We start from the raw sequence: 16,264 nt of genomic DNA on the forward strand, positions 1-16,264 counted from the left end.
GGGGCAAGTTCAATGCTACAGTCTACCCACTATTTGTATGTTCAAAATAATCAAGCTGTTCATCAGTATATTTGGAAACCTTTTATTTTATTCCAAGTCAGTCATCAAGTGAAATATGTTCCTTTCCACAAAAATAGTCCATCATACAACAATATACTGTATATATATTCTCCATCTTATATTCTTTTTATAACCAAGATGACATCTGATTATCACAATCATGACATATAGCAACAGGTATAATTCTGCCAACAGTATTCAGATTTGGTGACCTGGTGATATGTTACACACAGATTATTAGTGAAAGAATAAATAAAATGTCATTCTTTGAGTGTGCTTGAAAGGGGGAGCATGTCATGTCACGTTATTAATTAACCTTAATTGGCATTGTCGAGACTGGACTGCTCTAGGATTGCTTACTGTAAGCCTGGGATTATTATGTCCAATATGTTGGATCTGTATCATTAAATGTGTTGTCCTGGTCACATACAAATTGCTTATATGTTGAAGTCAGACCTGTCACCATCTATGAATAAAGGACAGTTGAGCCCATATAATCGGATAACTTTTTGGTGACCTTTCTTTGACTCTTCTTATCAGTGCATACAGCCCCACTATCTGGGTTTTGTTGTGCAGTAAACATCTCTTGTCCTCCTGAAAGGCCAACAAGGTAGATCATACAGGATGTAGCTGTCATTTTGAGGGTCCAAAAAAACATAGAACTTTACAAATATGTCAGTTCTGCCACAAAGAAACATTCACACTGATGTGCTTTTCATGAATGAATGGAATACAGGAAAAGAAAGACGCAAAACAGGAACACTTCCAAGCTAGATTTAATCAGTGTTTTTTTTATGAACAAAAATAATATATGTACCTATCAAACTATATTTTGTTTTCTTCAGTTAACAAAAAAAAAGTCCCATAGCTGTATTTTTCCTATGACTTTCCTCATGTCAAGTAATACAACGTGTTGGCTGTACCAGACAGCTGCTGAGAGTGGATGGATGTCCTCAGTTGGAAGCCTGTTGACGAGGTCATGACGACTCGGTCACTCAGGGGCAGAGATATTATCTAGATCTATTCTCAGGAGCACAAAGCCCCAGCTTGAAGAGAGGGAGGGTCAGTCAGTGGCCACTTTTGGCACTTGGAATCACAATGCTTTTTGACAACATCTGCTTCACATAACATTACATTGCTTCATCATATAGATTAATTGATAACTTTTTTACACTGCAAAATACAACAAACTATCATACCCCCTTTCCCTGTGTAGACTCTAGTATTTATTAATTCATTTAAGTTATAAATTATTAACAACAACAACAAAAATCCACTCAAAATACAAACATCCATTCGCTTGAGTATCTGTATAAAAAGCAAGATGTATCAAACATTTTTGAAAGGTTGGGTATAAAAAACAAAACAATAAAAAAAACTACAAAATAAACAATGGGTGACCGGTTTTACTTCATTTTGTAACACTGTCAATGATGTCATTTCCACTGTTTTCATTCCTACCCTTGATATGAATCATAGCACACAAAATATATGGTTTAACATAAGTTATGGTTGGACCTACTTAACAAAATACAAAGTCACCAAAGAAATATATGATGCAGCTATGCTTGGCTGAGCACCTAACTGGTTGGCCTGGCAGGTTCTAACCACGTTGAGGACCATTTACATGAGGTATTCAGTACATTCCAGAACCCAACACACCTCTCTCAGCTTAGCACCAGCCTGTGTGGGTCATAAAGATGACTGTCCTTAACGATGATGTTACATTATAGACTGCAACTTCAATAGGGAAATATGCAAGCTAAAGATATACAACTAGTAGCTCCCGTAAACACCCTAAAACCTCATCCGACGGGATGAAAACAGAGTTGGAGTCATTCACGATGTGTGCCTCTGCAATCAATATGACTCTGCTTTTCTTTTCATTAAGCATGGCTGACAATGTTGTTGATAGACCTGACATGGCCAGCTGAACAAGATCTATATTATGTGGCCAATTAATGTAGGAGTTGGGACATCAGGCTTTCCATAGCTTTGTTGTCAAGAGTGTAATTGAGCAAAGTTGCATGCATCATGTATTCGTGTGAGTCTTTCTATCACTCAGTCGATAAACTTTGTGAGAGGGACACTTGGAGCAATATGAACTAAATAGCTGCGAAGATGCGAGTGAAACATTGACGAGCTGTCTGACTGCCCACTGATGACTAATACGACAAGCCACAAAATGGAACAACTGCAAAACGCTCAATACAAAGATCAGCCCTCAGGTTAGAAGTTGCTCTTTTGCTCACAAAACACAACAATCACAGCCCATCCCTCCTCTACAGACACACACACACACACACACACACACACAGACCACTGTCTAGGCCCATTACAGCAGAGAGGTCTTCTGATTGGCCAATAACTAATAATAACCAGGAAGAAGAGAATCCTCTCTCTGTAGCACGGTTGTAGACATTGGAGGGGACTGCCACAGTAGCCCCACCCCTTTTACACAGATATCTCATAGGTGGTGCCGCCCACCCCCGTCACCTTTTTGACGTTACTGTGACGGCCAGGGCTGAGGGGGGTTCCCTGGGCACTGGAGGGGGCAGGGCCTAGGTGGCAGTCCATCTGACCATTGACTTTACTTTGCATCATGGCCTCCCTGAATGGGGAAGAGAAAAACGACAATACGTTATTGGACAGTCATTATATTTTCCTACCCCAAATGCTAACATTGGAACATATTTGGACAAATCATATAGTCATATTGTAATGAGTATTTAGTTGTCACACTGGAGCAGATGTGGGGTGTTTTTCATGCATGTTCAGGTGTTGTGTCTGTTGTGGGCAAGAATGGAAATGACCAATGCAGACACATGATAAAAGGCATGCCGACTCAAACCCAGCCAGAGTGTATTTATAACCAACAGTGTAAGACACATACAATTAAATAGTATTAGTGTGTTATGGTGGAAACAAGGACAAAAAGGTGAAGAAGCATTCAAAAAGGAGGAAATGAAAGTAGGGTAAAGCAATTTTATTAATCTGACAATTTAGAAAAATACAAATGTATATGGACTTCATGGGGCCCTCCTATGAAGGCAAAACATTTCAATCCACTGGCAGACATGACGGCGTACAGTAGAATCATAAAGATAAGTGGGATATATGAGCTGTTAATCACTGCACAGTGGTTAGGATTCATACCTTGGGCCCCCCAGACGGGGCGAGTCTGTCCTCTCCAGGCCGCTGATGAAGGAGAGTTTCTGGCGGGTGTAGGAGGGCGAGCGGGGCGTGGCGGGCGAGTGGTGGGCCTGGTGGGCCGGCGAGCGGTAGGGGGGCTCGGGGCCCCGGCTGCTGCCGTTGCCCAGCTCCGCGTGTAGAGAGCTGGAGGAAGTCCTAGGAGCCCGGCCCAGGGTGGAGCCTCCCGAACGCAGCACGGGGGTCCGCTGCCCGTAGCCCGCTAAGCCCACCCCCATGAGGTTGTCCCGGGACCCTCCAAAGGCCGGGGGCGTGGGGCCTCTGGATCCCGGACCCCGGGGGTGGGGGGCGTCCGGGTAGCAGGCGTTGGGGGGCAAGCCGTACCCTCCTGGGCTGTCGAACATACCCGAGTCTGAGGTGTAGGCCTGGGAACGCCCTCGGAGCAGCTGTAGCTTCTCCCTCTCCTCCATATCCTTACGCTCCTGGATGGAGGCCATTATGGTCTTGGAGAGGTTGTCGTAGCGCACGGGGGAGGGGTCCCTAGGGTGGGGGGACTGCCTGCCCAGCCCCCTGGCCGCCAGCACCGGGCTGTAGGTGGGAGGCGCTGGCCTCTGCAGTTCGGGCCCCCGGATGTGGCACATTTTGGTGGGCAGGTAGGGCGAGTGGAAGCCCATGGAGGGCATCCCCGGGTGGGCGGCGCAGTCAGCGGCGGTGCCGGCGGTGGCGGCCGGGGAGACGCCGGGGTTGAGCAGGCTGTCGTAGGAGAGGCTGCCGTTGCGGTTGGACAGCGTGCCGGGCGTGAAGACGCTCTTGTAGGGGGTGGAGGCGACGGCGTCGGGCCGCAGGGAGGGCAGCTGCCCTCTGCTGCCCGCGGCACGCCGGTGCTCCTGCCTCAGGCTGAGGGAGCGCGAGGTGACGGGGCAGGAGTCCAGCTGCAGCGGCGAGGACCGGAAGGCGCGGTGGAGGGGCGCGCCGCGGCAGTCCGGCAGGTCCAGGTTGGGCTCCGAGCGGTAGTCGTGGCCCCTGCTGCTGCTGCCGCCGCCCTCCTCTAAGATGGCGGACGTCTTGAGGTCGTCCGGCATCACAATCTGAGCAGCCGGGGCGACACCAGAGAGGCACGTTCAGGAATACAGCACATGGGACTGAATGAAATGCGTTGTGAGTCGACCGTTTCTAACTTGTTTGTTACGGAGGACCCCTGACGACATATTGATTCACAGTGGGAACAAAATTCAATAATAACACCCAGGCAAAATAGACAAAAACATGTCGATGACCCCCCCCCTGCAGTCTGACCTTCTCCCCTGCGGCGTGGTAGTGGACTTTGGGGATGGTGCCGAAGGAGGGGCGGTACTTGTACATGGCCGGGGTGGAGGGGTGGGTCTTACCGGACAGAGAACTCTCTAGAAGAGCAGAGAGAGAGAGAGAGAGTCATCAGACCACACCACAACAATGGCGCCATTATCCTACTATTTACACCATCCTAGGATTGAAGAGAAAACAGATTTACAAAGGAATGAGGCATTTCATAATCAACATAAAGGTTTCTTAGACAAACGCATGATGCTAAGACCTTTTCTGCAAAGACATTTCATGCAGCTGTGTGTAGATTAGGGGGAGGTAGAGAAGGTTATGATTCAGGCGTTATAATGGTTGCAGTACCGCAAGGTGCCACCAGGCAGCAGGGTTACATGGGAAAACAGACTGTCAAGTAGCTAGACGGTCCCTGACATAATGCACCAAGGAACCAATTGACTGTAGAGGTTGTGTAAAGAGGATGTGTGAAGTGAGAGGAACAGCACAGCTCGATCCCCTCTCAATCACTAGTGAGTACAGACAAGCACTCGTTCATTAGATTTTAGATAAGCACCATATTCCCCCCCATATCGATCCACTAAGCCCTGCTCCTTTCTCAGGACTGTAATATCACGAATGATTCAGATCATACTGTAATTATCCGCTAACTAATCACTCCTCCGAAACACCCCCACCGCCCCGAGCCCAGCCCCCACAGCCTGTACCATAAATCTAAGGTTGAGGTTCTGGACCCAACTACCGGGCCACAAATCTTGCTGCGTCTCTGCCCCCAGATAAAGAGTCTGCCGTGCCGTTTCGAAGAACCGTCTATCAGGGCCGGCCGGTTACAGTCCCCCGAACGCACTTGTTTTCACTGGCTTTTGAGGCCTGATAGCCTACATCCCTTGTCCTGTTTTGTGTCCTGTCCTTTTATTGTTCTGTGATTATGTGCACTTTATTCTGTTTTTTGTTTTAGTTTATTTTATATATTGTACAGCACTTTGGTGTAACTTCGGTTGATTTTAAACGTGCTTTATAAATAAGCATGTGAGATGGAAAGAACGGACAGACAGAGAGTTAAAGACAGAGAGAGAGAAAAGATTTTGCTGACTGTGTATAGTGTGTGTGTGTGTGTGGGGGGGGGGGGGGGCGTTCTTGCCTTCGCTGGAGGTCAGCTGGCTCTTCAGCTGGTTGTATCGGTCAGCCTTGGGGGGCAGCGGGGGCTGCGTGGAGTCCAGGCCTTTCTCGTCCAGCCCATCCAGACTGATCTTAGACTGGAGGAGGAGAGGAGGAGGAGGAGGAGAGAGGTGAGGAAGGTGTTCTTAAGAGGCTGCAGAAGATGGCTGGACTGAAATGGACGACATGCCAATGGTGAGAGAAACAGAAAGAAACTAGAAATGGTGCACGGAGAGCAGACCTCGGCCCATGAATGCGTTTTGTGGCTCTGTGCGCGCGCACGTACGTGCGAGCAGGACATGTTTGGTATTGTTGCGTGCGTTAGGTCGAGAGCTTTATGCCAGTCCAAACCCTGTGTCTCTGAAACCTTCCCTTGTCGAGATATGGACAATTGACAATGAATGGGAGGACATTTTCGCCCAAAAATTAATGGAGGTGAATGGCCGGCCAAGTTTGTGCGTCTCATGGATCCACTCCATGATTCGGATCCGCTCCAAAATTTAGTGGGTCCAAAGTTGGCCCATGCTACATCCCTCCACAGAGTATCATGAAAATCGGTCTGGTAGCTATTGCGCAATCCCGCTAATGGACGTACGTATGGACAAACAAACAAACAAACACACGCCACCGAAAACATTACCTCTCACCCTGCGCTGTCGCTGGGCAGAGGTAAAAATAGGAAAGGCACCGGCGGTAGAACTGTGGAGAGGAGGAGGGAGGAGAGGAGGGAGGAGGAGAACGGCTGGGAAAAGGACAGGGGAGTGACCTGCTAGGGACAGGGTTGTGACATGGTAGGGACAGGGGAGTGACATGCTAGGGACAGGGGAGTTTGGGAGGGACAGGAGGAGACGGCACGGGAGTGACATGGTCAAAGACTGGGAAACAGGAAAGGAGACGACGGAGAGACCCGAAGCTCACTTTGGAGCGGATGATGGTGCTGCCATGGACGCCGTTGTCACTGATCTTGACGGTGAGCTGTCTCTCTGAGAGGTCTGGCCGGAGGAAGGGGGGCTGCACGGTGACAGGGGGCTTCTTGCGGGGGTCTACCGCATACCTGCAGGAGAGAGAGAGAGAGAGAGAGAGAACACAGATGACTCGCTGTATGGGAATATGGAAGAGCTGCAAGAGAGATTTTACATAACAAAGCCTCTTATTCCGGTGTACCACTGTTAATGGTATACAGTGTGTGTGTGTGTGTGTGTGTGTGTGTGTGTGTGTGTGTTTGTGTGTGTGTGTGTGTGTGAGTGCGTGCGCGTGATGATCTCTCCCCCGAGGCTGTTGTAGTGATCCTGTGTGCCCCACATCCAGCGTGTGGGAGAGCCTGTAAACCTGGGCTGTGCTCGGTTTCCTCTTAACTGTTGTTCTACAAAGTGATTAAATTCTCCCGGCCATCTGCCTTCTCCTAGGGGAGCTGGCTGCGTTCGGGCGGAACAGGACACACCCCCTCAACACACACACACACATACACGCTGTCCTGGACATTGCCGCAGTCTATTCCGACTAAAGCCGGATGGGTGTACAGTGGTAACCCTCGGAGGGTTGTCGGAGTTAGGGTTAGGGTACCTGGGACCCAGGGGACTGCACAAGACATACTCCACGTTGCCACAGCAACCCCGCGTGAAGGGATTCACTCCTCCGCGGAACTTGCCCGTCACCTGCGGAACAGAGGGGGGCCGGTCAGAGTGGGCGAGAGACGAAACGCACACACACACATGATGCAAGGCTGAGATTGTGTCAGGGTTTTGTTTAAGCGGGAGCTTTTTGAATATTTGTTTGTGTCCATACCATTTCTACTGCATGTGGAAGAGAGAGACAGAGAGAAAGAAAGAAAGAAAGAAAGAAAGAAAGAAAGAAAGAAAGAAAGAAAGAAAGAAAGAAAGAAAGAAAGAAAGAAAGAAAGAAAGAAAGAAAGAAAGAAAGAAAGAAAGAAAGAAAGAAAGAAAGAAAGAAAGAAAGAAAGAAAGAAAGAAAGAAAGAAAGAAGGAAGGAAGGAAGGAAGGAAGGAAGGAAGGAAGGAAGGAAGGAAGGAAGGAAGGAAGGAAGGAAGGAAGGAAGGAAGGAAGGAAGGAAAGAAAGAAAGAAAGAAAGAAAGAAAGAAAGAAAGAAAGAAAGAAAGAAAGAAAGAAAGAAAGAAAGAAAGAAAAAGAAAGAAAGAAAGAAAGAAAGAAAGAAAGAAAGAAAGAAAGAAAGAAAGAAAGTGTGTTTGTACTGTATGTGTGTGTGTGTGTGTGTGTGTGTGTGTGTGTGTGTGTGTGTGTGTGTGTGTGTGTGTGTGTGTGTGTGTGTGTGTGTGTGTGTGTCTGCCCTTGGGAGGCCACTATTCCCACCTGCTCGTTGGTGGTGCGACCTCTGGCCACCAGGACCATATGGAAGCCCGTTAGGCCCACGACCGGAATAAAGAAGAGCCCAGCGATACACATGACCACCAGACTGGATGTGACGAGTCAAGGACAGCACAGCTGGACACCGAGGCACTAACCCTGCACTCACACACACTCCCTGAGGGGTGTGGCGCTTCTCGAAATGTCCACCATACTCTTTCAGAGACAAGATTCAAGATTTCTCTATCCGTCACATGTAACATGCGTGTGCAGTCACAGCGAAATGTTGCTGCCAACTCCAACATTATGCTCAATAACAGATATACTTCAATACTCAATTTACCGATTACAAATGTACAAGTTACAAATTACACAATAAGTACCATTTCTATACATATAAGGGTAAGACAGATAGATATCAGTCTGGGTGCATTATGTACATGTTATATATGAATAAATAAATTAATAAATAAATAAATACAGTAGCCCAGGGGGGTGGGGCCAAGGCTGAGTTATGTGCATGCTATAGCTATAATAAATAAGAGGGGTGTTCAGTGACACCAAGGTACTACTTTTTTCAAACGCTGTACACGATGCCCCCTCAGATGAAACGAGTCTGGCAAGTAGTAGAAGGATACGTGACGGTGCAGTGAAGCGCACCTAGCCGCTCCACGTGATGAAGCACGAACATCAGGCCGAAGGAGAACACGCCCACCATGTGGACGCTCAGCGACAGCAGGAACAGGAAGAAGTAACGGTAGTTCCTGCGGCCGATGCAGTTGTTGACCCAGGGGCAGTGGTGGTCAAAGTCCTGAGAGGCCGAGACACAGAGAGTGAGACAGAGAGAGAGAAAGGGAGAGAGAGAGAGGTAGGGAGAGTGAGAGAGAGAGAGAGAGAGGTCATCAGAGGTGGCCAGCAAAGAATAGTGTGGGGAACAAGTTTTATACTCTTAACACCAGTCCAAAAATGTACAATGTGAAATTGTCTCACCCACTGAGTGTAAACAGCCTAGAATTACACATCTGTGGTATAACTGAATTGGAACTAATCCTTAAGCGTGTTTTGAGGTTGTGTTGGAGAATCTGTGTCTGTGATTTAGACGATGACGGCACTGATGTAGGGTTAGATATGAAGCTGAGTTCATCCCAGCCTTTGGTTCAAAGCGGTATCTGACCTCTCTTTCATGCAGTTACTGGACATGAAAGACAGACGGAAAGGCGGCCATGCTGGACTCATGTGAGAGCGCTGCAGCTGGATAGAAGGAGAAACCAGCTTTTATTCTGTGTGAACGAGGATTGCTTGCAGATTGTTACTGTGATCCTCGATATAAAAGTGCTCAGAGACCTTGGAGGATCAATGTGCGGAAAACCAGTCATGGTCACTCAAACGCCATCTGTCCCTTGAGGTTGAACATTGTAAAAAGGCTCTACACAACAGTGTGTGTGTGTGTGTGTGTGTGTGTGTGTGTGTGTGTGTGTGTGTGTGTGTGTGTGTGTGTGTGTGTGTGTGAGAGAGAGAGAGAGAGAGAGAAAGAGAGAGAGAGAGTCTGCAATATGTGTGTGTCTGTGTGTGTGTTTGTCTCTCTCTCTGCATGTGTGTGTATGCGTGTGTGTATGCGTGTGTGTGTGTGTGTGTGTGTGTGTGTATGCGTGTGTGTGTATGTGTGTGTGTGTGTGTGTGTGGGGTGTGGGGGTTACCTCCACACAGTTGTCACACACGCTACAGTGGGAGCAGCGTGGGGGTCTGTAGAAGTGACAGGTGGCGCACCACTTCATCCGGACCTGGATCCCCTTGATCTCCACGTTCTTGTAGAGCGGTGCCCGGAAATCATCGTCCTTGTCCTCGTCCTCATCCGCTGTCCCACAGAGAAACACACACACACACACGGGCACACACACATGCACACACACGCACACACACGCACACACACACACACACACATGCACACATGCACACACACGCACACATGCACACACACAAACACGCAAACACACGCACACACGCACACACACACACACACACACACACACACACACACACACTTCTGATTTATGATTCTACTTGACAAGGACAACAGGAGGTTGCCATAACAAGAACAAGTAAAATGTAAAATTCATTTGGCAAACAAAATTGTGCACACGTGTGTCCTCACAGCTGTATGTCTTCTATGGAGAGAAGAGCACTAGAGAGATGGAATATGAAATGTATTTATGTATTTTGGTTCATCAAACAGCTCATTCAACCTGAAGGACGGTCATTGTCCTACCTAACACCTTCTGAACATGCTTATTCTGAACATGTGCGCACGCACGCACACACACACACACACACACACACACCACACGCACACGCACACACGCATGCACGCACACACACACACACACACACACACACACACACACACACACACACACACACACACACACACACACACACACACACACACACACACACACAATCCCACATGCCAGGAGCCTTCTCTGTTATTATGGGCTTTCAGTCTCTTCAAATAGATCTCAAAGGTAAACCTTATGGAAATTGAAAATGTTCCTTCTCTTTGATGTTGCCTTTCCTGGTCTCCAAATAGTGTTGGAAGTGGTCCACAGCAGACAAAACACTACGTCAACCGATACACAGGTGGTGGAACAAAACAAACCTTTACATTCTAAATTGATGATTACATTCATGTCACCAGCACTTCATAGAGTGATGTAGTCATCCCTCCCTGAGGTGAGGATTTAGGGATCGTTAACGGAGGCAGTCATAGGATTAAGAAATAAGACTACACATCCCACAACTACACACACCTCATCTCTCTCTCTCTCTCTCTCTCTCTCTCACTCCCCCTCTTTCTTTCTCTCTCTCTCTCTCTCTCTCTCTCTCCCCCTCTTTCTCTCTCCCCCTCTCTCTCTCCCCCTCTTTCTCTCTCTACCTCTCTCTCTCCCTCTCTCTCTCTCTCTCTCTCTCTCGTCTGTCACGTCTGGCCAGGAGAGACCAGAGGGGCGTCGTCACTGCGGGGAGATTAGAAACAAGGACCATATGGGCAGTAACGATTATCACCTCTTTACGGGGGGAAAGCAGTTCCGAAAGACAGGTGCTCATCATTTTACAAGCACACAACGTTCAGGTGCAAACGGGGTCGTGTTGACTGCCGCAGCGATGATCATTACTAAACAAAACGACCAAACACAGCTTGAGGCGCGGGCCAGTGCACAGCGAGACCGAAGCCAGGATAGATTCATCCCGCTGTGGACGATATCCTGCTTCCCTTGCCCTAACTGTTGCTAACGGCAGACTGACATCCAATGAGGAGTCCTGTGGCGACGGAGTGTGTCAGGCCTGTATGTCAAGCTGGGCCTGGAGCTTGGTTATTCACTTTAACAGGCTGTCTGGGGAGATAGTGGGAGGAGGGTACAGACTGTAGAACTGTGTGTGTGTGTGTGTGAGAGAGAGAGAGAGAGAGAGAGAGAGAGAGAGAGAGAGAGAGAGAAGAGAGAGAGAGAGAGAGAGAGAGAGAGAGAGAGAGAAAGAGAGAGAGAGAAAGAGAGAGAGAGAGAGAAAAAGAGAGACAGAGAGAGAGAGAGAGAGAGAGAGAGAGAGAAAGAGAGACAGAAAGAGAGAGAGAGACAGAGAGAGAGAGAGAGAGAGAAAGAGAGAGAGAGAGACATCCATCAGAGAGAGAGACCGAGACAGACACAGCAGAAGAAACCGACCTCTGGGGAACACGCCGGGGTCCATGAAGGTAGCCATGCTGAAGTTGGCCAGCACAAAGAGGAAGACGAGGCCATTGTAGAGAGGCACGGCGGGGGAGAGGGCCTTGGTCAGCCAGGGGCACCTGCAGGGAGGAGGGGGAGGGGGGGCGGGGGGGGGGGGGGTTCGTGGGAGAACAACAGTCATTAGAGCCTCGCATTCATTAGGTGCTATCTGATGGTTTGTAGATAGGGCCACAAATGAAGACGCACTAATGCAATGGATACTCATTACTCATGCGCACGTAGCAGGCACAAACACACACAGATACACACACGCACGCCTGCGCGCGCACACACACACACACACCCCTAGTAGCATGTATAATGAGGTATAGAAGGAAAATGGTACACAGAGGAAATAGGCAACTGCTGTATTTCCCCTTCCCTTCCCTTCCCATCCCTCCATCCACACACACACACACACACACACACACACACACACACACACACACACACACAGTCAGCAGCGAATACAAGATTTTCAGCATCTTTAATCCCGCCTAAATGGGAAAGGTCAAGCCTTGCGAAAGCGGCTTCAGAGCGTTACTGTAACGGCGTCGTCAGCCATGCGTGACGTGGAGCTGAGTTGGAACTGACACACATTTAAACAAAAGGGTTCAAGTCTGTGCCCTGCAGCTAACTCTTTGATCCCAATCTCCGGTGTGCCAGTCTGACAGGACATAACATCCGTCACACAGTAGCTAACAAGGTTAGATGTGACCTGCATGGTTGCTCTTCATGTGCCTCTGTGCGTTAAGTCAATTAGATCTGCTAGTATACCTCTACAGATTGAGTCAAATGGAGAAAGCTGCATATCCTGGGACCTACAGTAAGACACATGTGAGCTGTTTGAGTGAAGGGGACACACTGTAGTGTCCACAAGTCTATTTCAGAACGTCCTTCCCTGCATCAATGGCCTGACCCAGCGATCCATGTGACATTTGGTGCGTCAAGCATGACCTCATGTCCTCTAGTCTTTATTTTACACTGTAAAATATTCATCTGTAAAGACAAAGGCAAATGCCCTGAGGAGATACTGTAACCATATTCCAATCATTCCACTGCATTTGAATCTTGCAGACTCAAATGTCAGGACATTGCATGTGGACGGAAAGGTCTCTCTCTGCCTGACTGGCTATGAGTGTCTATATCCTTTTCTCTAGAGGGCCACCTTAGCCAGCAGGCACAGGTAGATCACCATGGTCAGCTCTGGACAGGGACAATGTCACATTGCGTTGACAGACTGGTGTAAGTGTATGTGATATAATGAAAAGTTCAGATGAAGTTTCAATCAAGCCCTCACTTTTGCTTTTCAGCTGGTATGCGCGCGCACACACACACACACACACACGGGCACACACACACACACACACACACACGCCCACACCCACACACACACACACACACACCAGACACACACACACACACACACTCTGCTCTGTTCAATTATTCAGCGGAAGCTGTGGAGGACGGGCTGGTATGCTAACAAGCCACGGGGTCGACGGCCGCACCGGGACGCAGCGTCCGCTGAGATGAGGGACAGCCGGGGACGGGGACCAGAAGTGTCTCTTTTATCAATGTCCTCCGGGCAAACCGACTCCTCGCATGGGTCCGGTTCCCCTCCCGTAATCCTCCCTGGTGATTAACGACTTAGATTATGCACGACGGAGCTCCAGACTATCAGACATGTGACCCCCCCCCACCGGGGCTGAACTCTGACCTCTGGTTCTCTCACACGTTAGTGTGACGGACGGGTGTGTCTCAGCCTGAGGGAAACAGTCCACACTACGGCAAGAGAGGAGGGACACTGCGCACAGCAGTGACACAGACGGAAAGGTCAGTCAGCCTCGCGTGACCGTAGTAATGAGCCAGGCTCTCCTCTCACAACAACATAACGGCACTTGTAAGAACGCGGATCAAGCTAGTAGTGGAGCTCGTGTGTCAGGGAGGAGCAGAGTAGCGTTAAGCTGCCCCATCTCTGCTAGGAAGGATATCTAATCCAATTCTGCTGGAGATGATGGGAAAGCAAGTAGAGGTTTCACTCCCATACCAATTTCACCCCTCAGAGAGAATCGTGTTTCGCCCACAGAGATGAGAACAAGAGGTGAGCAACAGCACATCCAGAGACGTATGAAATGAAAGAGGCCATGAGGAGCAGACAGTGGGAGGAAAATGTTGAAATGATGTGAATACATGATTAAAGCCGCAGAGTATTTTTAATAGCATAAGAACAACAAACTACTACCAAGCAATAAATAGTGTTATTTATAAGTACTCATGTAGCAGTTCATGTAGTCAGGGAACTAAAAGCAGGACAGAAAAGTTACAAAGTTGTAGCCAAACCATCTTTAGTGTAACAAATCTAGCTCTTGTTCGGCACAGAGGAGGATTAACCCATGGTAATGAACACAGCCATCATGTGACGGAGCAACGAGGCCACTCTCCAATCAACATACAGGTCTGACTGGCCAATCAGCATTCAGAACACACAGGCACATGGGTCCACAGACATAGCATAACCAGATAACAGAGAGAAGGCTCAATAAAATGGATGAATGGCTAAGATCAGACAAGAATACAATACAAGAGAATACAGAAGAATACAAAACAATACAAGAACAAGAAAATAACATTTTATCATCCACTGCATGTAGAGAGAAGGAAAATAAAAATAAAATAATATTTTATTTTCTGCTGCGTGTAGAGAGCCATGGGAGAGAGAAAGAGCCAGGAAGAGGAGATTACAGAGAAATAAAACAGCTCCCCGGGCTAATCCAGCATGCGCACTCACACACACACACGCGCACACACACACACACACAAACACACACACACACACACACGTACACACACACACATGCGCGCACACACGCACACACGCACACACACACACTTATCGATCAAACCGGGCAAAGGGCAGCTCCAGCCAGCAGCATTCACTTTATCTGAATAAGGGATTTCTTATCAGTTAAATCACAAACACAAGGTTGTCCCTGCCTTCTATCTCCATCTCTCCATCCTTCCAAACAAGGCTAATATCCTGGGATATTACTCAAAGTCTGGGAAGGTCACTTGCAAGTAGTCCTTCTTTGAGCCTTTCCCGCAGAAGTCGGACTTTAGGCAAATTCCATTCTCTTATCTGTGGACGCACTACGTGGAAGATGCAGTGGCACGCAGCATCTCAAAAGGCAGGGTTGATTTCAAACACTATCTACAGCATCTACATCCCATTCATCCTCACACACACGTACACATACACACACACACACACACACACACACACACGTATGACAGGGACATGGATAGTCTCATAATAAAATCGTACTCCTACACATCATCTCACACGCCACCTCACTGCAATGTTAGGTATTACGCTTGGGTATGAAGATGAGAAGATCCTATTGAACGATGACGGAAAGCTGCCTCGTCACAACAGCACAGCGCACACGTACGCTTTGAGGGAGTGTTTGAGCGATGTCAGGATTCGTTAGTAGCAATGGAAGCTCTGTGTTTCAGCGCAGCCTGAGATACGAGCTGATGCTACCATAACAGCTCCACCATAGTATAAGGAACCCACAACCCAGAGCCATTCCACTACACTACACTACAGAAGTCTGTGTAGGCCTTCATATGGCTACTTCAGACCAGAGCAGTAGGCAGCCTTGCTTTGAAGCTGCTCTTATCGGCCCGGAGAAGGAGATGATGGCAGCAGAACCATCAAAAGGAACAGATCATTCCGGAACACTTTCATCTGAAGTAGAAACCGCGCCAGGTAACACTCCACATTCCCAAGCCCCCTCCCCCCCCCCCCCCCCCCCCGGGAGCTACTCCATCAATCAGAGTACGGTATGTTATCGATAAAATTATCTATAGAATAGAATTAACAAATATCACTCAAGTGATTCATGGCTGTGTAGGCAAAGGGAGCTCGAGTCAATGTAAGATGTCCGTCCGTCTGTGTGATTAACTGCTCAGTCAATGATCTAGTCAGAGGCTCTCAGATGGCAGGCATGTGCTCCACAAACATGTCCGCTGGCGCCCAGCGATGCCTGCATGCCCTTGGGTACAACGCCCTCACCACCCTAGCATTATTAGGGTAGGTCTCAAAGTGGCAGAGCCAGTTCCGTCCACCCACCCGTCTTTAAGTATATAAGTCTGCAAGTAGATAAGTCTGTCCCCATAGTCTACACCAAGAAACTGGCATTCCTGAATTGTAAGAGACATGTAGCAGCTGTCTGCATTCATTTCACCAACACCAACAGTAATGGTATAAAACAGAAATCTCCTCAAAAGTCGAAACCTCCATCTACTAAAAAACTTTCCCTTCTTTAAAGAGACTTGTTTTCACGGCTCGTCAAACTGAACGACTCCAAACTCTTCCTGCCAGTCCGTCTTCACAGGGACGTGGAGCGAGAAGCCAGTTCACTCAAACCCCTCAGATCCCCGAAACCACACACTTCAGAGGCTTCACACACACACACACACACACGCACACACATACTCTTGGCT

At 48.3% G+C, this 16,264-nt stretch overlaps 1 protein-coding gene across 1 annotated transcript in view; it reads right to left on the reverse strand.

Moving 5' to 3' along the window:
• Positions 1 to 2,514: 2,514 nt before the first annotated feature.
• Positions 2,515 to 16,264, reverse strand: part of zdhhc8b (zDHHC palmitoyltransferase 8b) — a gene marked incomplete at both ends in the record, with an annotated part of 46,724 nt that continues 32,974 nt past the window's right edge. The window contains 10 exons of the mRNA XM_084457621.1: positions 2,515 to 2,671; positions 3,217 to 4,298; positions 4,507 to 4,613; positions 5,666 to 5,780; positions 6,601 to 6,736; positions 7,246 to 7,337; positions 8,010 to 8,112; positions 8,642 to 8,814; positions 9,701 to 9,858; positions 11,717 to 11,838. Coding sequence (XP_084313747.1) covers positions 2,515 to 2,671; positions 3,217 to 4,298; positions 4,507 to 4,613; positions 5,666 to 5,780; positions 6,601 to 6,736; positions 7,246 to 7,337; positions 8,010 to 8,112; positions 8,642 to 8,814; positions 9,701 to 9,858; positions 11,717 to 11,838 — 2,245 coding nt within the window. The remainder of the gene's footprint in view (positions 2,672 to 3,216; positions 4,299 to 4,506; positions 4,614 to 5,665; positions 5,781 to 6,600; positions 6,737 to 7,245; positions 7,338 to 8,009; positions 8,113 to 8,641; positions 8,815 to 9,700; positions 9,859 to 11,716; positions 11,839 to 16,264) is intronic.

Source organism: Borostomias antarcticus (assembly GCF_949987555.1).
Source record: "Borostomias antarcticus genome assembly, chromosome: 23".
Lineage (NCBI taxonomy): Eukaryota > Metazoa > Chordata > Actinopteri > Stomiiformes > Stomiidae > Borostomias > Borostomias antarcticus.